Source organism: Myotis daubentonii, chromosome 4 (assembly GCF_963259705.1).
Source record: "Myotis daubentonii chromosome 4, mMyoDau2.1, whole genome shotgun sequence".
Classification (NCBI taxonomy): domain Eukaryota; kingdom Metazoa; phylum Chordata; class Mammalia; order Chiroptera; family Vespertilionidae; genus Myotis; species Myotis daubentonii.
Window position 1 is genome coordinate 94640418 of NC_081843.1, and position 26210 is coordinate 94666627.

A 26210-nucleotide genomic window follows, 5' to 3' on the forward strand; every position below is an offset into this window, starting at 1 on the left:
GATGGAGATTATAGAATCTACAGATAGCTTGGATAAAGGGGATGAGCAAGAAATAGAGGAAATAATTTTGATGCAATCAAGCATACAAAAGGTAGCTCTGTTGACCACTGTAGAGTATGCTGGAAAAGGCAAGATGAGAGGATGGATAAATAGTGAATTGCTCAGAGAGAAATAGAGTATTTTATTTGGACCATAAAAAGTTTTAAATGGCTTATTTGGCATAATGATGGCTAGGAAAGGCAAGCATTTGAATATTAGCTTTGAAAAGACAGTGAAAAATTGGGAATGGAAATGTCATTGTGAGAGTGTTTACCTGTAATTTGCCTGTAAACCCATTTGACTAGGTAACTATGTAGAAAGTACAGATAGAAGAAAGAAATAAAGACTCATTATGGTAGAATGGTAAATTCACTAAGGCAGTATCCATGGCAATGTCTAGGAAAATATGCTTTGTGAGTTCACTTGTAGTGTACTGGTGCATAAGTTTATTTAAAAAATAGTTTGAAGTATAATAGAGAAAATGAATAGAATGATAGTTATAGTTTCAAATTTGCACTGTATAATTGAAGCAAAATTATATAATGGCTGTATATTTCAAATTACTGCCCTATTAGGTTTTGATAAGAAAATATCTGATGTATTACTAAGTATAAACTTTAATGTTTTGCAGCAAAAAGGAGGAAATAGCTTCAGAAATATAAACATTTCTATAAACACTGAGGGTACACTGAAGTTAATGTGAAGAACCACTGTTGTCAGTGTGTTTTATGCTAATACCATAGATTATCAATTATACAACGTTTTCTAATTGCATATATATTTTAGTTTCCTTACTGTCTTTAAACAGTCTCACTATTCGACTTTTCTCTTCTTAAATTGTGTTCTTTAAGGAATGGAGACATTTGTGGTTAATGCAATGAAAATTAGTCTTAAAAGTGCATAAATTTAAATTAATTCCTAGGGAGAATTGTTGTTGTTTTTTTTTTAAGACCTGTGTGTTGAGGATGAAAGTTTGTGGGCACCATTGAACCAAGATATCTGTGAGACCAGCCTTGGGTTGTCACTATTAAGGAATGATAAATGATTGTTCTTTCCTTGTCAGTGAAGACAAATGATAGGGAATTATCAAATCAGATTCACATAGGTCAGAGATATTGCCCAATATCAAGCTTTACTGATAATTTCAAGGACACAATAATCTATGGAAAAATCTAAAGGAGAAAGACGTTCAGGGTATTCAGTACAGCTTCCCAGTTCCCCACAGCATGCATCTCTAGCCCACTTCTAAAGAATGGATCCCAAGTAAGATGGACAGTCACTTGTTTAAAAAATGTTTTATTTAGAGTCTGAAGCATCCCCATTATGTACTCACATAGCTTATGAGACATTTTCAAGAGAGCATGCCTCATTAATCATAGGTTCTAGATTTAATAACCAAAGGCAACCCTAAACCATGGACAGTACACTAAAGAATTTTAAAGGTAAGTACTACCTTTCTATCAAATAACATTGGTTTGTCATAGGGTGTTTTTGTTTTTCTGCAGAATGCTTACAATATAGGTCATGTTCACATCCCTAATTTTAACCTCTCTCTAGTAATGTGAAGGAAATATGTTGTAGGTGAATTACTGAACTCCCTAGTCAATCATCTGTTCTAAGTCAATAGTTCCACACTATATACTTCTAAGATTTTTTTCCAATTTTTGTCTTATAGTTTGTGTTATATTTTTTACTAAGATTAAATTTAGTAACACCCTGACAATAAATTGGATTTGACTCATACCATTTTAATAGGATTGTTCTCTGCAAAGCTTTTTAAGATGATGATATGCCTACAGAGTTATTTTAATATTCTGTCAGTGCAATTATTCTTATTACTCCAGTGGGTTCAGTCAGTTGAACATTTTATATATATTAATATAAGTATTTATTGAATGTGTAATTTTTATAAGGCCAAATTTACTTCCTTTTCTGTACAGCTTTCAGAAGTCTTTTATCAAGTACTGACTTCAATTTAAATCATAATGTATTTTCTCACTCTGAAGAGTTATTTACAAAAGTCTGGTTTTAATTTAATTCTATAAATTAATTTGCAAACCATTTGTTCATCCTATAGCTTTGTCAGAGAGATTAATGTAGTAATTTCCTGTTGTGCCATACATTCTAACTGACTGAGATGGTGACCAAACACTATTCAGTGAATTTTGGATTATATTTGTTTTGTAGATATAATAATATCCCAGTTAATAGAGGGAAGGGTTTAGGACACTGGCTTCCAGGTGTAATGACAAAATTTCACATCTCTATCTAATAAAACCCAAAATTTAAACCATAATGAAGACTTTTTAAAATGTTTTTGTAATATTCTGGACTTTAAAAACTGATAAAAGTCACACTTTTTGTGGTGTCCTACTATTACTAAAGTTTAATATGGTGTTCATACGATTAAATTGCCTTTGTTTGGCTCAGTAAGCTACACAGTTACTGGCCTTTGAAGCCACCAGAAAATAATGACGCCTGATAGTCTTTCCTTATACTGAATAAGCCCTTTTCTACCACTGTTGACAGCTCTGTTAAAGTTTTTACTGATTTTAATTGATTTAAGTAGGGCTTTGTTTTCTCTCTAGATAAATGTCCAGGCATTAGAGAACAGCTTTTTCTAATGTCCGTATATATGTTATTAAGACTTTTTCATCACGCCAACAACATTCTAGGAATATTATTTTACTCCTATTCAGAACCCACCGAGCTCTTAATATACCCACAGAGCATTTGAAACAGTGGGGCCAGTGTTTATCAAGTCAACACATCTATTGTTGTGATGGTAAAATGAGAAGTTCAGGGCTTCTTCTGTGGGGGCAACAAGTCCTGAGGCTTCTCCCTCCACTTGCCATTGGTCATCATTAGATCTCAAAGGGATAACTAAGAGTATAGTTCTGTTGCCAAGTCACTCACTTGGAAACTGCATCGTTGCATCCCTCCCTGGTATACTAACCTTTCGCTTTTGTTATATCTCTCATTTCTATTTATTACTTTTTTTTCCACCCAAGGTTGACTATTAGCTTAGCAGGCATGTTATCTACCTACAGAGATGGTAATAAAAGAAGCTTTACTCACACTTCTCAGCCATTCTCCACCCCCATTACTCACACTTCTCAGCCATTCTCCACCCCCATCTCTGGGCAGATTAGGGATTTGACAGGTAAAGGATCCAGGACAAGCCTGTTGCTTGGTAATGGAATTGCATTTATAGGTAGCTGTGGTAGGCCATGAGGGTTGATGTTATGACTCAACTCAAAATACCTTTAGACATAATATGCTGGAAAATTTAATTACAACAAAATTAGGCCTTAAGCATTCACTACATATATAAAAAATTTTAATGCATCTGGCATTACTGGATAAGGAATAATGGGGAAAATGTTTCATACATAGAAAAATGGGGTGTTTCATAATTGCATCCCCCACTCCTCTATTCCTAGCTCTACATTCTAAAAACAATTCAGTGATGTCTCACTTTTCCTCCTCTGAATTTCAAATTTAGAACATGTTCATTTAAATGATTAAGCCAACCCATAGAGCCTTTTAGTCACCCATTTTTAATACCAAGTCTTTCCATTGCCTGTTGAATAGAGTACTACACTGTGTGTAAGTTTGGCTGTGGGAGCGCACTGACCACTAGGGGCAGCTCCTGCATTGAGTGTCTGACCCCTGTTGGTTTGTGCACATCATAGCTACTGGCTGGTCATCCAGTCATCTGGTTGCTTAGGCTTTTTTTTTTAAAGATATATGAATATTGGCTGATAGTAACAGTTGGGCATTATGGAATACTTTCACAATTAAAAGCCCTTAAAACAAAATTTAAACAAGCAAATAATAAAAAAAAGTAAACAAATAAAACCACACCTAACTTTTAAAGAAAAATTGATTAGGAATGAATTTGCTTTGATTTTACAAATTTTACTTTAAAACGTTGTATTAGTCTGGGTTCTCCCAAGAATCAGAGAATCAGGTATATCTTATATATATACTAGAGGCCTGGTGCACAAAATTCATGCACTTGGGGGGACAGTCCTTCAGCTCTGCCTGAGCCCTCTCGTAATCTGGAGCCCTCTGGGGATGTCCAACTGGTGGCTCAGTAGGACATCCTTAGCACTGCCGTGGAAGTGGGAGAGGCTTGTGCCACTGTCACTGTGCTCACCATCCATGAGCCCAGCTTCTGGCTGAGTGGTGCTCCCCCATGGAAGTGCACTGACCACCACAGGTAGCTCCTGCATTGAGTGGGATTGGGCCGAAACTGGCTCTCTGACATCCCCTGACAGGTCCCGGATTGCAAGAGGTCATAGGCCAGGCCAAGGGTCCCCACCAGTGCACAGTTGGTGAGGGACACAGGAGGTTGGCCAGCCGGGGAGGGAACATGGGAGGTTTCCAGGTTATGCCTAGCCATCTCACTCTGTCCCAATTGGCCAGACCCCAGCAGCAAGCTAACCTACTGGTCAGAGCATCTGCCCCCTGTTGGTCAGTGCATGTCATAGTGAACCATTGAGCAGCCTTAGCATATCATTAGCATATTACACTTTGATTGGTTGAATGGACAACTGGACACTTAGCATATTAGGCTTTTAATATATTTCTTGTAAGAAATTGGTTTATGTGCTTATGGAATACAGGAAGTCCCAAAGCCTGCAGTTGGTGGACTGGCGACATAGAAGAGCCAACATATAGTTCCGTGCTGAGTCTGAAGGCTTGAGAAGCAGGAGAGCTGAAGGTTCAAGTTCCAGTCTGAGGTTGAGTCTAAGGGCAGGAGAAGATGTATGTCGCAGAACAAGCACACCCAGACAGAGAGAACGTCTCTCTTAACTCAGCCTTTGATTGTATTCAGGCCTCCAATGGATTGGATGATACATGCCCACACTGGGGAGAACAATCTGCTTTATGTGGCTCACGAATGCAAATATTATCTCACCCTCACAGACCCATCCAGAATAATGTTTAACTGAATATATGAGGATCACATGATGCAAATTGACACAAAATTAACCATCACAAGTCTGTTCCTTGAAAATTTCATACCATACATGCTTCCCTGATCTCCAAATAAAGACAATAACAAGATGTGTAATTTCACATAACATGATACAACTATCGTGCATACTGAAATCACATAGATCCCTCCCCCAAAAGAGGTAAAGTTATGTGTACTCTTCCCCTTGATATCCTGTAACTTCAATATAATTATGTAATATGAACAATTCTTAAAAACTGTAATATAAAGTCAATTCATCTTACGTTGCATGATAAAAGAATATGAGAGGAAAAAAATAATTGCTTAACTTATGCAGACATACAAATATATTCCTAACAGATAAAGAGGACATATTTATGACAATTTACAGTTCTCATTTCCTGTAACTAGTCATGAGATCATAGCTCGAATTTGTAACTACTTTCTTCCACTACCAAATATTTGCCTTTACCAAGCACCTCATCAGGTTCAAAAACAATATATAGCAGACATCAGCTAGTTAAGACACAAGTTTCAGAATATTGTTAGGTTTGCAAACACGTTAAGATTATTTTCCAATGTAAACATGTTTTATCTGTTGTAAACACCCAATGAACAGCCTTATACACTAAGAAGTTTATTTCTAAGATGGGTATGGATCAGTAGAAGAAATACAATTTATGAAAAAAATCTTCATAATTTCATTAAATTATTAATGGCCAGTGGAAAAGTCATGCATGTTTTATATCACTTGAAATTTCATATATACACAAAATGTCAATTTAAAAAAGTAAATGAGAACACTGTGTTTGAAAGAGTACCCTCCCAAAATCCCATAGAGAATAATATATGAGATTAAAATTCTCTCTCTGATTGGTCTCTCTGATGACAAAACCTGTGTATCTACAATGTTATACTGAAAGGAGGTAAAATAACTTCAAAATCCAATATTTTTTCCTAAACTTATCTCCATAAAAAGTTGAGAAATTCCTTATATCCCTTCTTTTGAGTTTAGTAATTTTAAATGTAATCAAGTATATATTAATATTTTATACTCAAGATCTAAGTTAATAACCTTATTTTTGTAAATGTACTAGAGGTTTAAGTGGTGGTAACATTCTATTAAAATATTTTGGAAACACTGTTTTGAAAAAGATATATTCATTTTTGTTATATTTTAAATTTGGTCCATTATGATGTAGAATTACAATTGTTTAAAATTTTTGAGAATGATAAAACTAAAATGCTTAGTTTTCCCACAGTGAAAATTAAGATAACCATTGCAATCATTGTTCCAGTGCTGCTATGTGGAGATAAATTGATTTGTGCCAACATTATTTTTCTGTAATAACAATGCATATATTTATAGAACTCTTTTTTCTTCCTACTTATCTGAAGCTTCACACTGACCAAGATAAAGGAGATGGAAATTTAAAATACATATTAACAGGAGATGGGGCTGGCAGTATATTCGTTATAGATGAAAATACAGGAGATATTCATGCTGCAAAGAAATTAGACAGAGAAGAAAAATCCCTGTACATTCTTCGTGCCAAGGCTATAGACAGAAAGACTGGACGGCAGGTGGAACCTGAATCTGAATTTATCATTAAAATCCATGATATAAATGACAATGAACCAAAATTCACAAAAGACTTATACACTGCAAGTGTTCCTGAAATGTCTGTAGTAGGTAGGTATATGCTAATCCATGTAAACTAACTTGTTTGTTTGTTTGATAAGATAAATATTATGAACATTCAGTCATGATACGTGGCCTTTTTCAAGATAAGAACTGTAGCCCTAGCTGGTTTGGCTCAGTGGATAGGGCATCGGCCTGTGGACATAAGGGTCCTGGGTTCTCCAGGGTTCAATTCTGGACAAGGACACATGATCTGGCTTTGGGCTCGATCACCAGTAGGGGGTGTGCAGGAAGCAGCTTCATTGATGTTTCTAACTCTCTCTCCCTCTCCCTTTTCTCTGAAATCAATAAAAGTGTATTTAAAAAAAGATAAGACTTATAACTGAAAATTACTACTTAATGTTAGCTATCTCACTTCTAAATATTTTCAACAGTTTATATCTTAATGTTTCCTGCTATGCTGTAACTGATATCTAAAATGATCACTATTGAGAATAATTATTTTATTGCATTTCAACTAACATTTTCACTTCTACTTAACTGCCCTTCAAATGGCAGTCAAGTTGAGTATTTTTGTGTGAAATGAAAGGAATACAAATAGTATTAGCAGTTTGGGCAGTTTTATTCAAATTATTTTGCATAATAACTAATGTTCTTGCATTTGACAAATTTCTTTTGATCATCTCATTTGATCACTGAAACAACTTAATGTTGTAGGCATGGGAAATAGAACTTCAAACCCCCATTCTGTTAATTAGGAACCCAGGATTCAGAAAGATTAAGCAACTGAATTAAGATCAAATAACCTGGTAACATAACAACAACATTTCAAGTCTTTTTATGTTATTTAGTTACTATTGTGCAAACTGGAAATACCTGCTTCATTTTTAAGGCTGCCCATAGTTTTAAATACCATCAATTAGGCAATAATTTTTATCTGCATGTCTGACTACATTTAGCTCTACTTTTGTGAAAGATTTAGATTTGTTAATGAGATAAGAGCTGACTCTTAAATCATATATTTCTAAAAAAACAAACCTATAAAACTCAGTGAAGTAAGCTTCCATAATATCTGAACTATGCAACTGATTTTCACAATTGATGCTATTTAGTTGAATACTATTTAAAATCAGCTTTAAGTCTATAAGTTTGACATTATTATAATTAATACATGTTTCAGTCTGAAATAAATTCTTTATGGGGAAAAATAAATTTATATCCACCTTTACTGAGTGATTGATGTTAAATGTTTTGTGCCATGTAGTCAGAAGAACTAAGAGTTTGTATAAAAGTTATAATTTCCTCTAACATCAAAGGAAATCTCATCTGTGTGAGAAAACTGCAGTTCTACTGCCTTTTCAGGCATTCATTTCAGTAAAATGAAAGAGACTTATCAAATTAGACAGGACTTCTATGCAATCATAAAGCCTAGAAGGAAATGTAGCAGTTGTTTTCTCTTTAATACTTTTAAATATCTATTATCCTGGTACAGTTCCATGAAAAGTCCTGGACTGGTCCACAGGGGTCAACCAGTGGGCCAGTGCAAACCTACATACATCATGATCTCTGTGTGGGCTTACATTTGAGATGAAGATATATCTAAAAATTGTATGCATACAAGTTCTTTGTTTGATCTTCTCCCACCCACCCACCCCTAATAGGGCAGTGAAGGCCTGGGGTGGAGGGGTGGGGACAGACTAGAAGAGGTCAATGGGGTAAAAAAGGGGACATGTAATACTTTCAACAATAAAGATTTTTTTAATGGAAAAAAAAGATACATCTAAAATTTATACTCTCCATCTCAACTTCCTATTCATGAGCATTCTAAAGCAGTTTGATTTTCCAGTTAACATCCTTTAATTTTTAAAAACTATATATTTTTTATTGATTTCAGAGAGGAAGGGAGAGGGAGAGAGAAATAGAAACATCAATGATGAGAAAGAATCATAGATTGTCTGCTTCCTGCAAGCCCCCGATGGGGGATCGAGCCTGCTACCCAGGCCTTTGCCCTGACTAGACTGTGACCTCCTGGTTCATAGGTCAATGCTCAACCACTGAGCCATGCTAGCCAGGAGACACCTTTTAATTTTTCTAAAACGTAATTGTTTTTCTCGTATATATGTTATTTGACAGATATTTTGAGACTTAATTGTACACAAACTTTCATTTTTCCTTCTCCAAAAACATGATATACCCATAGGAGTAAAAAGTATAATTGAGATGACAGAAATATTTGAATATGGTACATTTTGATAATAATTGATTTAAATTTGTACAACTTCAGATTTTCAAAAGATTATTTCATTTTAGAAAACACAATATTTATTAGAGACTGTTTTTTAAATTGACACTATAACACCTTCACCCAACCATCACCCCCTCGCCCCTGGCCTCCACCACACTGTTGTCTGTGTCTATGGGCAAGGTATATATGTCCTTTGGCTAACCTGATATTTAAACTGAATAGTACGTGCTTTCTCTTATATTGTTTTGCATATTCAATGGAATATTATTATCTGTACATGAGTAGTCAAAAGTAGGTTTATAGTTATAATACAAATAGATAATAGAATAAGTAATAGATAAAAATACAAGAATATACTGTTTCAAGAACTCACAACTGTAAGCCTACTTTTGCCAACCGCTGCATACCTAATTCAAATATTTTCCTTCTCATATGAAATACAAATACAGTCTAGATAGATCCTATGAGAATTTATTACAGGACTGGAGTAAGCATGTCTGTACAGGTTTTTTTTTTCTTTTTTAAAAGTCCTTCTCTTGTTCAATAGCTATAATAAAATATAGAATATGTAAGTTTATGAATGGAAGAAGGCTTACAGCTTTTCTTATTTAAAAATATCTTACTGTGAGGCAATCTATATTTCATTTACTTTAGACAGATTAAAGGCAGTACACTTTTTTATTATTGCAGATATTAAAAATCAGAGGGAAGGTGGGGAAAGTGGGAGAGCAAATGGGAAGAGATCAACCAAAGAACTTATATGCATATATGCATAACCCATGGACAGAGACCAATAGGGTGGTGAGGGCCTGGGGAGGGGGTGTAGGGGGCTGGAAGAGGTCAATGGGGGAGGGGAAAGGACATATATAATATTTTCAACAATGAAGATTTTTTTAAAATTAAGCAAAAAATATCAGAATTTGGACCACTGCCAGTTGCATTTCCTCCATCTCTAAATTTACAAAAAACAAAACAACAAAAAAAAAACAACAAAAAAAAATACAACCTGAAAAACAAAGCAGGCAACAGTATGGCTCTTGTTGCAGCTTTTGGTACTAATAAATACAGATAAGAACTACAGGTAAGTCTTGGTCCCATTTATAGAGGATAATAATTATCCTTTATTGCTAATATTGACATCACTGCATTAATTACTTCCTCCTTGGCCCACCCATAGACTTTGCATGTGTATCTAACTTTAAATACATACAATATTTACATGCAGAATATAAAATACTCGGTATAATCATTTATTTTAATTCATAAGGATGAGCCCCAAAGAGTTAAACTGACTTGCTCCAAAATACACAGAGATGGCTTTTTACTGCACTGGTTTTTTTTGTTGTTGTTAAGGTTGATAAATACAGTAATAGCGGGGTAGATATAGTGCTTTACTATTTTTTCTCTACTGTAAAATAGTTATGCTTAGAGAAAACCTAGTTTGAAAAACTAATTTTATGATATTCTTGGTAACTACTCAAAAGCATCACTTTTCATCTTATTATTTAATTCAAATGCCCCCCATCAATAAATTTAGATACAAATAAGAGTAATGGAAGGAGGAGACTGTATTTTACAATAAAATTTTCTAGAATTTTTTGCTGATTAAAAAAATAATTATAAATTCATGATAATTTTGAAGATGTGATTTTTCTTTGCTTTTTCCTGTACAAATAACCATTTATAGAGGGAAACTAAAGGGGGATACTTACAAAGTCTGTCAGACTATGGGTAACTCATATACTGGCAGTTAATCCCATGCATAATCAAATAATAAAGCTGCTCTATAATTGAAGTAGTACACAATGATTTAATTCTAATATTAATTTTATCATATTAGTAATTTTATTTAAATTAAAGAGTTAAAAGACTACTCCTATTAACTTTGGGGGTAAATAACATCTAATAAAAATGAATTTTTTTTTTAGAATTTACCTTCTTTTCATTATTTTTCTCTAATACTCTATATACTGTTCTCTCGCTGTTTATTTTTGTCTTAATATATTTGTCTCTTCTTTTTCTCTCACTGACTCTTCTCCTTTGCTTTTGCCCTCTGCCCATGTTTCTCTCAAAATCATGTCATAGTTCTTTTTGATTCTCAGAGTCATGTGCATATCCCCCTTTTTAGTGAAGATCTAATATTTCCAATAATGCTTGGAAGCTGACACACATTAGCGTCTTCAACAATAAAGATATTTTTAAAGTTACAAAAATAAAAAGGAATGAAAGAGAAAAGTAAAGTTTTTTGGAGGTAGTATCATTTAAGGAAATGTCTTACAACTAACCATGGTCTAACTCACTACATTATCAGCAGTCATTTTTCAGAAGGATAGCTTCTAATTGAGATGCATTTAAGTGTCTGTTTGGGTGGGCATTTGTGTAGGAACATCTGTGATACAAGTGACTGCAACCGATGCGGATGATGCCAACTACGGAAATAGTGCCAAAGTGGTCTACAGCATATTGCAAGGACAGCCATATTTCTCAGTGGACCCAGAATCAGGTAACCATAGTTAATACTTGGTCCCTTTCTCATTACATAATGCATCTGGATGCACAGTTAATTTGTATATATTTTTCTGGTATTTTAAAAGCTATCTATTTAGTATCTGTTTCTATGTACTCCCTACATTTATACATGGGAATAAAATCAAATTTCCTGTAATTTAAATAGATTATTTGAATCAACTCTGGACTATTTATTGAGTTTAAATTTATGACTCTAAGTACAAAATGTCAGCACTTTCTGTGTTCTACTCAAACTTTAAGAATGTGACAACCATCAACATTGAACTTATTTGTCTGATGGTTTTTGGAGTAAAATTTTTTGTTCACCAAAAGAATACATTGATTTAGAAAAACTCATTTCCTAAGCAGTAGCCAATAGAAGAATTCTTTCTGTTCTGTCAATAATGTTAAAGTGGTTATAGATTGAAATATGTATTTAGGTACACGAACATTTTCTCTGTTTGTTATGATTCACTTCTGTAAAATGGACCTCGAATAGCTCCATTTTAAAAATCAGTGATTAAATGATAAAATATTTCTTTACTTTTCCAAAAGGTATAATAAAAACTGCATTACCAGACATGAGCAGAGAAAACAGAGAGAAGTACCAAGTGGTTATACAAGCCAAAGACATGGGCGGCCAGATGGGAGGCCTTTCTGGAACCACCACAGTGCACATCACTCTGACGGATGTCAACAACAACCCACCTCGATTTCCCCAGAGTAAGAAAGGTCTCATGTTGGAAGGCTTCTCCAACACACTATGAAGAGAGGCTAATACTTGTAATAGTGGTTTCACAGCTAGTTTACACATCAAGGCATAACACGTGTCCCCGAAATATATCACAATTCCCCACAAAAGTGAAAGTCATTTTGATCATTTTCATCAGTGAGTAGGTAGTAAGAAACACACACACACACACACACACACACACACACACACGCACGCACACACACGGTAATGATGTCCTTTTGGCAATTTTAATGATCCTCTTCTACCTTTAGAAGAGCTGTAAAGTTTTCCAGACCACCATTCTCAACCTTCACTAAAATCAACTTGCTTTGTTTCTTATTTCTTTCCTGGTTAGGAGTGTGGACTCGCAAATCTGACTGCCTGGCTTCAAATCCCATGTCTATCATGGGTCTTTCCTCCATTCTCTTGTCTGTACATAAGAATTATAATTCCTTGCTTAATTGATTCTAAAACACAGACTGGGTGCTTTCACAGTCCTTGAAATGAAGCACTATTTTAAAATCACTGCGTGTTGGTTCAATTACAGCATTTTTCCCCTTTTTTAGTGGCCCCTACAGTTATAGTATACCTTGGTTGTGATGGCACTGTGAGACAGGTTAAAGTTTGCTGGTGTCTGCTACCACTGGTGAAAGTTAAATCAGTCAGTGCTCTTTCAGTCATCACCATCTTGTATGCTATGAGGTCCTACAAAAGCAGATTCCCAGGCTTTGCTAAAAATGTTTTTATTCTGCAGGAAATAAACATATAAAGGCCCCTATCTTAAAATGTTCAGTTAAGGATCTCAAATTTAAATTTATGACATTGATTCCAATATAGTAAAGCATTTTTCCAGGCTAAACAAACTTAAAATATTTGATGATTCAGCTTTGGATGATGGACTTAAACATATAATGAACGTTAAAAAAATAAAGTTTGCTAAAAAACATAATAAGCTGAATTAACATAAATCTAAACTTTGTTTTGAGTTTCCTTCAATATAAATAAAGAGTATGGTTTAATGAATTCTCAAATGGCTTGCCATTCTATCATTCTATAATCTATTGTAAACTTAGCAAAAGTTTTGGAATTATAATAATAATAGTTAAAAATGTTCAAGAACTAGCCCCTGAGCTAAGCATTTTAAAGACATAATTTCGCAATCCTCATAATAAACCTATGAGTCTATTGCTATCATTATCATTTTATAGATATTGAAATAAAGGGTTAGAGAATTTAACTAACTTGGCCAGTGATGGCAATTTAAGTCCAGGCAGTTATATTTAGAAGTTCCTCTTCTTTAAAATATAAATATATATTTGTATTCACTTCAGATAGGAAAGGAGAGGGAGAGAGAGAATCACTGATTGGATGTCTAACTTCACACCTCACACTGGGGATGGAACCTGCAACCCAGGCATGTGCCCTGACCCGGAATCAAACTGTGATCTCCTGAGCCACACTGGCCGGGCAGATATCCCTCTTCTTAACCACTAACCAAACTTAAAAAAGAACAGACTTTGAAGTCAGAGAGCTTTTGTTCTGCATTCTGTTTTCCCTAATTTTACAGGATGATTTTCTTGAGCTCTATTCCTGAGGATAATATACCCACCTTGGTCCTTTGAAAACAAATTTTAGAAATAAATTAACATAGAGGGCCTCTAGCCTTATATAGAGTTCAGCACATATTAAATGTTTAAAAAACATTTCTAACTTTCATTGACAAATTTTTGTAAGTTTTTTTTTCTATTTCTATTTTGAATAGTCAGAAACTAAAATGCTTTCAGAGATAGCACATAAAATATAATGGTTGGCTAGAACTGCAGGAAACAGAAATATTCAGATTCCACTTGAAAGAATCAACAGGTTAAAAATTGCTGTGTATAGTTAATTTTTTCTATCCCTGATTTAGAATATAAAAATAAATGCTTAAGAGGGCAAGAAACCTAATATGCACTGCTTATCGAGCTCTTTCAACATCTTCATTACACATTTTTTATGTTTATTAAATTATTGAAAAGATTTATTTGGTTCTTGCCCTAAGTCAGAGTTCTGGATTCTGATATTAGGCCTGTCATCAATTATCTGAATGACCTTGGGACATTCACTTAATCTTTCTGGAACTTATATTTCTCAATTACAAAATGAGAGTGTTCTGCCTTTATAAATTATGTTTCCAACTTAATAAATCTATAATTTTTGACAGCTTACAACTCAATATGATGAAAAACTCTCCCAATTTAAAATTAATTTATTTAAGCGAAAAAGGCAAAGGAAATAAAGGATTTTTGTTATCGAGAGATGAAATGTCAAGAGCTCTGATTTAATTTTCAGGTACGTATCAATTTAACTCCCCCGAGTCTGTCCCTCTCGGAACACATCTTGGAAGGATAAAAGCCAATGACCCCGATGTGGGGGAAAATGCTGAGATGGAATACAGCATTGCTGAAGGAGACGGAGCTGACATGTTCGATGTCATCACTGACAAGGATACACAGGAAGGGATTATAACTGTCAAACAGGTTTCTTCTCGCTGTCTTCATTTTATCATTGAGCGCTGTATGGTTGATTTTTGCTTTTCAGTTCAGGGAAGAAAAAGGCCTAGGATTTATGTTTCCATCCTTTACATGCTGTCTATCCTTCATGTAAGCGGGGATGCTTGTGATTACACGTCAAGTAAGTTAAGCGCCTTCATCATTGACACTTAAAAACTGATATAAAAACTTGGCTGCTTGTGCTTATAAAGGCAACAATCAAACCAGGGTCAGCTAACCTCTGAAGCACTATCTCATGGTTCTCCATGGCATGCAAAGTAGGCACGCAGCCCTCGCTTTATTTCATGCACTTTTTAGCATATTTAAATTGTGAAATGTGATGTTCTATTCACGGTGACGAGGCCTGAAGATGCTATGTGTTTTTTGTTGGATTTCTTGATTTTTAATGCAGCATGGGAGAAGATTATGAAGTTTACATGGGATAATCCAGCTAAATATTGATAATATTGATTATTTTCTATTGCCCCAATCGCTTGCTTTTATTTACCTCTTGCTTTCCACCATGTTCAGATGAATGATATTTTTTCTTTTCATAATACCAGTTTTAGAAATGTAGGACCTACGGAAGTGACATATGAATAGTTTGAAAAATCTCTAATTTTCCCCTCTAGTTTAAAAAAAAAAAAAAATATATATATATATATATATATATATATATATATATATATATATTATTGATTTTTACAAAGAGGAAGGGAGAGGGATAGAGAGTTAGAAACATCGATGAGAGAGAAGCATCGATCAGCTGCCTCCTGCACACCCCCTTGACTGGAATCGAACCTGGGACCCTTCAGTCCCCAGGCCGACACTCTATCCAGTGAGCCAAGCCAGCTAGGGCTGCCCTCTAGTTTTAACTTTGTATAAATTTAGTAATAATAATAATAGTAATAGAAATAATAAATAACCTATATATCCATGAGGTAACAAACCTGTGACCACCAAAATGTGAAATGTATTACTAAGAGGAGATCAGTACTAATGTGTGTACGATGATATTTAGTTATATGCTATAAATATTGTGTAAAGTTTAACCATACTTACTGACTTATTTGATAGATCGATGAAGCAATAATTGGGGAAGTTATTTAACCAGAATTACTGGTTCCATTAAGAGAGCGAGTTATTACATATTGAATTTTCCTTCCATTGTTATGCCTGCTATGCTATACTAATTTTTCTTATTTTATTTAACTTCAGAATTTAGATTTTGAAAACAAAATGCTGTACACTTTAAGAGTGGTTGCAAGTAACACACACCCAGATCCACGATTCCTACACCTGGGACCTTTCAAAGACACAGCTGTGGTCAAAATATCCGTGGGAGATATCGATGAGCCTCCTGTGTTCAGTAAAATTTCTTACTTAATAGAGGTCGATGAAGATGTAAAGGAGGGCAGCATCATTGGGCAAGTTATGGCATATGACCCAGATGCCACAAACAATTTCATACAGTAAGTATTTTGAGAAAATGTAAAGTTTGCAGGAAAATAATCTCACCATTTACAAGCTGTGTGAAAAAAATTACATTGTATAATGCATGACCAATTGCAAACATTTTCATAGCTCAGACTCTTAACTGGGCTGTCTTCTAAGTGCTCTGCAAATATTATTTAGTTTGACTCATCATTTTATAGGGTAGGTCCTATTATTATACCTTTCTGAAGATGGTAAGATGAAGGCACTGAATGTCTAAATAACTTGCCCAATCAGTCAGTGGCCAAACAAGGTTTGAAAATTGGGCTGTCAGTCTTCAGAGTCTGTGATTTTTAATCCCTCGGCTGTGGTGATTATATCTCATTGTCCCTCTTTGCTAAGTGATTGTTCAAATAATAAGTGATCTAAACAAATAAATTTTAAAAATGTTCTAGAAATGTTCTTAAAAGATACCTTGAAAATGTTGAAAAGCTTTCTTTTGAAAACACTCAACCAGTTTGTACTGCCCACTCCTGCAGGAATGCCCACCGAATCTCCTTGCTCCTCCACACTGAGGGCAGCGCCCCTACACCCTGATTCCTGCCCTCCTGGCTGAGCCCCGCTGTGAGCTTTAGGCTGTATGGCTGCATCCATGGCTTCGCTCAGCTTTTCTCCCTTCTACCTCCCTTTGCTCACAGATTTCTCAGGCATGTTTGTGCATTGATCAGGAAACCATGTGTTCAGTGACAGCAGTTCAGATTGTTGAGACTTCAAGGGGAGAGACCACAGGGATCTCTCAGGCCACCTTCCTCTAATGCCCCACCCACTACTTTTGAAACATGGCTTTTATCCCACAGAATTTGGTCTCATTTCTCTTTGCTTTTTCCCATTGCCCACAATATGGAATTATATAAGCTCACACTATAAACATGTTTGCTTAGAAAGTTATAGCTCTATTTTTATTCTTCTCTTTAAACATATGTATTGAGATAGTACTGACCAAGAAAGGACTGCAGAATTATAAACTGATTCAGTAAACTCTGAGATTTTAATGCATCATTAACACATCACCCAAATCAGTATAACGTACACATATCTGATCCTTTCCTCATGTTCCTTTGCAATACCTTCCTCTCAAACTTCTTGGAACCCAACCCAGGCCCCAGCCAAACACTAATCTGCTTTCTGTCAATATTGATCTGACTAAATTAGATTTTCTTGAGTTTATACAAATGAAATCATGCAGTACTTATTCTCTTTTGTGTAACTTCTTTCACTTAGCAAAACTGACATATTGTCATGTAGGTGATACATCATTAATAAAAATTCAGCTTGTTTGCACACACACACACACACACACACACACACACATTCTGCCCTATATCTGACATCATGAGGACACATTTTTTAGGAGTAAAATTTCTGGGTCAAAAACTAATAGTGAAAGTTGCGACCTTGCTTCACAGTATATAAAAGTGGCTGATAAATTTTTAAGTTCATAGCTATCCCAGAATCATTTGCTTTTTATGTGGTATCAACTCTTGAAAAAAAATGAATAGCAATTTTACCTGTAAAATCTAAAGAATTATGACAGAAGAAAAATATTGAGAACAAATTAATCTAAAATCATGTTCCTAAAATTATGCTACTAAGTCTGCCAATGTATAAAGCCATCCTGGAAATATAGCATATAGGTTGCTTTCTGTTAGCATAGAAATGTATGAAATAAATGCTTTAGCGATCCAATCATAGTGTGAAAATGCAGCAATAAAAGGGGGCAACATTGTCATCCCAAGCATTTAGGAGGATGACTGATCCGCAGAGCAGAAATAGGCTATAAGCATCATGAAGAACCATTTTCCAGGGAAAGCTTGGGAACTAATTCTCACCCACCAGTAAATCTGTTCATCAAACATATTTTCTGAAATACATCTGCCACTTGCAACATGTGATTATGGGTACAATTAACAGCTGTTGTTAGCTCTGCTTCACCTCATTAGTAATCATAGATTCCCAAGTTATAGGGTTGATTATAGCTTTACAGGTTCTGAAAAAAACACGTCTCATTTCACACCTATTTAATGCTGAACGTATTTAAAGTTCAATGAATTTTTGAAGAACTCTTTTTGTTTTTACTGAAGTCAAATTGAGAGTAAGTCCAAAACAAACTTGTAATGATAAATTAGTTATGCCTCAATAAAAAAATACATGACTCTGCCATAAGCTAGAATAAGTGAAGAAGTGCACTCATATATTGCCGGGGTCCTGCCCCAGCGGGTCCAGGGGTTCCCCAAAGGTGTAGACGGAGTCGGCGAAGAAGGAAGGACACGGAGACAGGGTTCAGTTGATCAGCAGCCTAGCCAGGATCTCCAGCCAAGTTCTGGTCTCGATCTCCAGAGAAGTTCTGCTTAGGATCTCCAGCGAGGTTCTGTAGCCATGTTCCCTCGCTAGGTTCTCCAGCCAGGTTCTGTCCAGGCTCTCCAGTCAGGTTCAGTGTCCAGGTTCCAGTCATGTTCTCCTGCCAATCTCTGTAGTCAGGTTCAGTCCAGGATCCCTTGCCATGTTCTCCCACTAGGCTCTGTCTCTAGGCTCCGAGGCCAGTCCCTCTCCAGGATCCTCCGGCATGCTCTCTCCAGCGAAGTTCTTCTGTCTCTAGGCTCCGTGTAGGTTCTGTCTTCTTGATTCTGTTCTAAGTTCTGCGTTCTGAATTCTGTCTCATGAGTTCTGTGTTCTGAGTTCTGAGAGTTTCTGTCTTGTTACAACTGTATTTATACCAGTTGATTCAGTCCTATCAATCTCTATTACAAAGGTTAGGGCGTTTCTTATCTCCATTCCAGGGAGAAAAGATTATGTAGTTTAAGCATGATTGTTCATAGTTAAAGGGATTAATTACCCGCCTGGCACTTAGTTGAGGGGTTTTATTCCCTCCCTAACTTCAGGGGAAAATCCCTACCTGGGGATTCAACCTTTCTCGGAGAGGTGACCTTGGTTAAAACACAGCGCCAAGAAGGTGAGCAAACATATTAAGAACCGTATGCCATATATGCCAGGTCCCTTGAAACAGCAAGCATGGACCGGCTCCCGGCAATATATATGTGTCTCCCCAGTACCTGCTGATTTTATTACGCAGATTAAAATAATAATAATGAGAATATGTCACTAATATCTGAAAAAAAATTAAACTATTTGTTCAAACATATAAAACATTTGTTCAAAGATTTAAACTATTTGTTCAAATTCATAACTATAAAACACATTTCTGAAAAGCAGTAGCTGGGAAGGAGAGAGCAAAGCCACAGCCTAATTGTATTGACAGTTGGTAATTGATGTGCCTGGAATTCAGTAAAGAAAAAGGAATGCTATCTTTGACATATTTCTTCATATTATCAATTTGTTCTGGTGTCTGTAATATAATTTACTTTTTCATATTAGATGTAAATATAGGGATCTGAAGTGTGCTTTTCAATGGTAGAACATACAAAACAAACAGAAAGCAATACAACATAACAAAGAGCAACCAACTAAACCAGATTTCAGCTTTTGCAAGCTCAGTTCTATTGTAATCTTTTTACTTGCTATTCTCAGCCTTTATGACTGGATCCTATCCCTGCAGAAGATATTCATTAAAAAATTATGCCAATAATATTTTTTAAAAGTATTGTTCAAATTCAATGTAAGGAGATCAATGAAATGTTGTTTTAATAAGCAATCTGCTGGAACACAGAGGTCGCTTTGTTCCTAGGTAGAAGACGTTTATCGGTTCTTTCTGGTCATTTGTTGTAATCTGGTGCATTTATTTTTAATAGGTACACCAGAATAGTCTATTCAATGTTGCAAATAGTGCCGGGAGCCGGTCCATCCTTGCTGTTTCAAGGGACCTGGCATATATGGCATACGGTTCTTAATATGTTTGCTCACCTTCTTGGCGCTGTGTTTTAACCAAGGTCACCTCTCCGAGAAAGGTTGTTTCCCCAGGTAGGGATTTTCCCCTGAAGTTAGGGAGGGGATAAAACCCCTCAACTAAGTGCAAGGCGGGTAATTAATCACTTTAACTACGAACAATCATGCTTAAGCTACATAATCTTTACTCTCTGGAATGGAGATAAGAAACGCCCTAACCTTTGTAATAGAGATTGATAGGATTTGAATCAACTGGTATAAATACAGATGTAACAAGACAGCAAGACACAGAACTTATAAGACAGAACTTCAGAGATAGGGCTTGGAAGACAGGACCAAGAGAGACAGAGCCTAGGCACAGAACCTACACAGAACGTTCTCTAGAGACAGAAGATGGACCCCAGCATCTGAACCTGACTACAGAAATTGGCAAGAGAACCTGACTAGAACCTGGTGACTGAACCTGACTGGAGTACCTGGACAGAACCTCTCTGGGGAGCCTAAGCAGAACCTCTCTGGAGATCGAGACCAGAACTTGGCTGGAGATCCGGGCTGGAGATCCTGGCTAGGCTGCTGATCAACTGAATGCTGTCTCCGTGTCATTCCTTCTTCGCCGACTCCGTCCGCACCTTTGGGGACCCCTGGACCCGCTGGGGCTGGACCCCAGCAAAATAGAATATAGAATATTGGTTGCTAAAGAAGAGAAAACGTATCCCTGGGCTTTGAAAAACTGCAGGACATTATTTGCACTGGGGCAAATTCTGAATATAGACCCGAAAGTTTGCAGCATTAATGTTAAACTGAGCTATTTCTAAATCCTTCATGAATTAACTTGAAAACAGTACTTTTCAAGTTTGAACTTAAAAGTAGATCAGCTGAAATTCCAAACTATTTTGATTCCACATAAGCTCCAAGTGTGTCAAAGCTAGATTTGTATGTTAGAACAGTTAGCTATTCCTCAGTCATAGAAACTGTCATACTAATCTCTAGTCTAGGCCAAGTAGCAGTGGGCACAAAGGGATTTTTATTTTCCTCTTTGATATTCATTGTGAACAGTAGTAAGAAATCCAAGATCTATTCAGCTATAAGCAGATAATGTTTAACTATTGACCTTTCCAATAATGGAGATAAATATATGTAGGTGAATATTATGCATTGAGTTCCATTCAATGCATATTAGTAGATGTGACTATGTTGTTTAACTTTGCTGTCTTTGTTTTCATTCCAGATTGTTTTATTCATAAGCAGAATTAAGGAAAATACTAGTAAGCCATTTTTTAATGTTTCAGTGATTTTCTCAGCCCAAATTAGGAACTAAATTGTAAATGGGTTGACAACTAGAAATAAACACTATATCTGATTTCATTTTAGCACTATTAAGAAACAGATTAAAATTATATGACTGTCACCCTCAATTTTGGTACATTAATAGAGATCATACAAATAAGCCCTATCTCAGATTCCTGTCTGACAAAGAATTCTTGGTTAAAACTAATAGAGCTTTTGCTTCTATTTTTTAAGGGTTAATGTGATTAGTTTAGGCTCATTTAGATAATCAAGGATAATATCTATCTCAATTTTTTAAAATATATTTTTATTGCTTTCAGAGAGGAAGGGAGAGAGATAGAGATATAGAAACATCAATAATGAGAGAGAATCATTGATCGACTGCCTCCTGCACAACCCTTACTGGGGATCAAGCCCGCAACCCAGACATGTGCCCTTGACTAGAATTGAACCCAGGACTCTTCATTCCACAGGTCGACACTCTATCCACTGAGCCAAACCAGCTAGGGGAATTTTTTAAACCTTAATCACATCTTCAAAGCAACTTTTACCATGTAAAGTATCATAATCATAGGTTCCAGTGATAAGGAGATGGATATCATTTAGGGAGTGACATTATTTTGCCAACCATAGAATGATACAAATTTCATAGTGACATCTTTCATATCTGGACTAATGAGAAATACTCATAGAACTCTGTGATAATGTCATCTCCTTTTCATTTGTAATAGATTAGATAGACAGATTGGAGGAAGATATTCAATTCAGCTCTATTCTTTGAATAGTCATTCAAAAGCAATATTTTTACAACAGCCTCTCCACATTCATTTATGCTCATAAGGACTCTGGCACACATGTTCTTATGTGTTCTCTTAAACATAATTCCTATTTATCTAATGCAATTGACTCTCTCAAGTTTAATATAACTGCTTAGTATTTCTCAAGTATTGCATGGGTCTATACTATAACAAGTAAATCAAGTGCAATTAAAAACTTACTAAAAGCTGCCACAAGGGCTCCTGAGTATAAATAATTAACAAAGTACACATAATCATAGAATTGTAATAATGAAAACAGCCAAATATATCACACTAGTGACTCAGTGAACGATTCATGCACATTGAAAGGAAATTATTTAGCAGGTGGCCAGTGGGTGGGACTGAGCAAGAAGGGCCATACACACCCAGGAGCCAACCTCCCAGGGTCCCTCCCTGGTGTCTGCAGAGTGAGTAGGAGTCCCTCCAGCAGGTGAGGTCCTTTATTGCCTAGCTTGTGGGGATCAGGCAGAAACTAGCTCTCCAACATCCCTCGAGGGGTCCCAGAGTGCAAGAGGGCACTCTGCAAAGTTGCCGTCATATAGGGAGTGGAACGCAAATGCAAGTGTCCAGTAACCAGATTCTGGGCCAACAGTTCAGCAGCAACAACATAACCCATGGCCGAAGGTGGAATCACATTGCCCCATGAGGAATCGGGCTCCCTCCTCTCTGGTTTCGGTGTGCGTCACCCAAGAACCACTGCTGCCAAGTCACTGTAGCTCAGCAGCTCCTGCATTGAGCGTCTGCCACCTGGTGGTCAGTGTGTGACTGGTCATAGTGACCAGTCATTCCCAGTTGTTCTGCTCTTAGGGTCAGTTTGCATATTACCCTTTAATTATATAGGATAGAGGCCTGGTGCATGGATGGGACCGGCTGGTTTGCCCTGAAGGGTGTCCCGGATCAGGGTGGGGTTCCCACTGGGGTGCCTGGCCAGCCTGGGTGAGGGTCTGATGGCTGTTTGCAGCTGGTCTCACCCCCTTCAGGGTGGGGGTCTCCACTGGGGTGCCTGGCCAGTCTGGGTGAGGAGCTGAGGGCCGTTTTCAGGCTGGCCAAGCCCCCCGGCGACGGAAGCTCCCAGCCTCTCCTTTTTTTCTTTTTCTTTTTTCTTCTGGGATTTATTTACCTTCTATAATTAAAACTCTGTAGCCTTGAGAGTAGCTCAGAGGGAAGCAGGCAGTTGAAAGCAGGTATCTGGGGTTTATTTACCTTCTATAAGTGAAACTTTGTTGCTTTGAGTGGAGCTCAGAGCCAGCCAGGAAGCTTGGCTTCCTCCATCATTGGGGCAACCACGCCTCCTGCTTGCTCCAGCTCCGTGACTGCTGCCCGACATCTTGGTTGGGTTAATTTGCATATAGTCACTCTGATTGGCTGGTGGCCATGGCTTAAGACATAGCGAAGGTACGGTCAATTTGCATGCTTGTCTTTTATTAGTTAGATATATAGTCTAAATGACAGTTACTTTTTAAAATATATTCCCTTTAATAAGGTATTACAAATGTGTCCTTATTCCCCCCACACCCCGCAATCCTGCCCTTACCCTCACTCTCATCCCCTGTTGTCTGCATCCATTGGTTATGCTTATATGCATGCTTACAAGTCCTTTGGTTGATCTCTCCCCTTTATCCCCACCCTCCCCTACTTTCCCTCTGAGGTTTGAGCATCTGATCAATGCTTCTCTGTCTCTGGATCTGTTTTTGTCTAAATGACAGTTACTTTTTAAAATAAAAATTCAAAACAGCTCTCAGCATTGCACTGACCATGTCTTGATCAGAACATTTTGTTAATCGCCTCTAACTTTAAGAAATATTAGATGAACTAATCATCTTCAGACAATGCTTGGATTCATGAGTCGCTTTTCTTTCAGATACTCTGTTGATCGCCACACTGATATGGACCGGATTTTCAGTATCCACCCAGAAAACGGCTCTATTTTCACTTTAAAACCCCTTGACCGGGAATCATCTCCATGGCACAACATCACCATTATAGCCACAGAAATAAGTGAGTTGAGCATGCATCCAATTTAACATAGTATTTTCACCAAAGTAGTAAAATAATGGCATTAAATAAACTATTTTTCTTGAGGGGAATGATTTCATCATTAGAAATTTCTTAGAGAAATGATTTAGAATGCCTGGATTTTATAATTGCTTTAATGATTATCAAATATTCATCTATTTTAAACTTGATTTTCTGCATACATACTTTACTACAAGATAGAAATATAATCTAACCTCATAAAATAAACAGTCTAAGAAAATGATCTCTTACAAATAATGGCTTATTATCAATCATATTCTCCTATTTTTATCATATTTTCCACCTGGACCATGTAAGAAAGCTGAGATATCCATCAGCAGTCCAATCAAGTAGTGAACACCACAGAAAAGATCTGTTGCTAAGTTACAAATAGCGAGAGTGGTATCACCGCTTCTCTGTGAATGAGACTGAAATCTTATATATGTTCTTGTTGCAGATAACTCAAAACAAAGTAGCCATGTTCCTGTCTTCATCAGAATTCTAGATATAAATGACCATGCTCCGGAATTTGCCATGTACTATGAAACATTTGTTTGTGAAAATGCAAAACCTGGGCAGGTAAACAAAGTTGTTATAAACTTTAAAAATACTGTTTCCTCTTCACAAAAGCAGATGACTTTGCATTACTTGCACAAGTTTGTGGGGTTTTTTTTCATGCAATCTATTGTCAGCCCTTCTTGTCACATTTTTATCTCCTTTTACCAAAAATGTCACAGTGATCTGAAAAAGATGACTCTTAAAATTGTTTTTATTATGGATTCCATGCTAAAATAAGAAAATGTAATATATTTAAGCTATTGATATGTATTCTCTCTTAAAATATGCTTAAACAATGGTCCATCTAATTTCAAAATCTCAGAGTCATATAATCAAAGGACCAATGATGTTTATGATTAAAAATATTACTAAATTTTATATAGTGTTCAGCTGTTCTGCAGCCGGATATTGAGCAAGAATATTAAGACTTATGTACATTTTTTCTGTGTAATTCTCTACCCTACTAAAGAGAAACATTGGGTTCAGTTTGTATTAATAATCACGCACTTTGAGAACCATTACATAAAAAATACGTAAGGCTACATGTCATTCTGTCAAAACGAAAGAAATTATGGTTAACATCAAAGTATAGAGGAAAACTATTGGACTAGTGAGCACCTAGAATAGGATGTTACCTGGAGGTGGTGCAACTGTTTGTTTTTGTAGAGGAGATATTTGAAAGTAAGAATAATTAAACGACTGTGATTTCAAATCGCACAGATGGCATGCCCAGTACTAGAAAAACAGGCACCCCAACGTGTAGCTTAGCGACTTTTCCACTATACAGTGCTCAGTGGAACTTCTGTGCCCAATCTGTCCTTTGGTGCTCTAATCATGCACTCCAGCACAGTCCTGACTTACAGGGAGCATAGCTAAGAAGTTCTGTACTTTCTCCACTTTGACATTGATTTTACAGAACTTTGGAATCATTTATTTGTATTATATCTTCTTAAACTTTTCAAATACCATTAAAAGAAAGCTAAATATAATCGTTGATTAACGAGAATAGATTGATCTAGAGACAAATGGTAGGGGAGGGGTGTTAGAGAGCAACCAAAGGACTTGTATGCATGCATATCAGCATAACCAATGGACACAGACACTGGGGCGGTGGGGGCTTACCCAGGCTGGGAAGGGATGGGGGAGCGGATCAATTGGGGAAAAAGGAGACATATGTAAAACTTTAGACAATAATAATAATAAAAAAGAATACTTAAAAAAAAGAAAGCTAAATAATTTGAATAAAATAGGCAGTAGGATTATAGTGATGGTGCCCCATAGCTTTAAAATGTTTTGACTTCTGATATTATATGACCTACTGCTCATTTTCCAAAACTATATTAATAGTGTTTTTAGTCTATAGAAGGTGGTTATACTAAGCACTTACTTTTTTTTTTTTTTAATGCATCTGTTCTCTTCCTTTGAAACCACCATTATGTAGTGTAGACAGATTGGTAACCAATTAATAACAAAAGAGACCGGTGCTTTCTAAAAATGTTCAAAGTGGATTGAGTTGGACTGATCACATTTTTC

The 26210-nt window shown here is 36.2% G+C and overlaps 1 protein-coding gene across 4 annotated transcripts in view; it reads left to right on the plus strand.

Moving 5' to 3' along the window:
* Positions 1–26210, plus strand: part of CDH9 (cadherin 9) — a 52892-nt gene that overhangs the window by 20742 nt on the left and 5940 nt on the right. For 2 of the 4 annotated variants that reach the window (XM_059691873.1, XM_059691874.1), the window contains exons 2-8: positions 6404–6698; positions 11276–11395; positions 11956–12123; positions 14465–14652; positions 15883–16136; positions 23965–24101; positions 24577–24698. In XM_059691873.1, the coding sequence (XP_059547856.1) occupies positions 6404–6698; positions 11276–11395; positions 11956–12123; positions 14465–14652; positions 15883–16136; positions 23965–24101; positions 24577–24698 (1284 nt within the window). Of the gene's footprint in view, positions 1–6403; positions 6699–11275; positions 11396–11955; positions 12124–14464; positions 14653–15882; positions 16137–23964; positions 24102–24576; positions 24711–26210 lie in introns of all 4 variants that reach the window. The other 2 variants (XM_059691872.1, XM_059691875.1) reach the window with 2 other exon arrangements.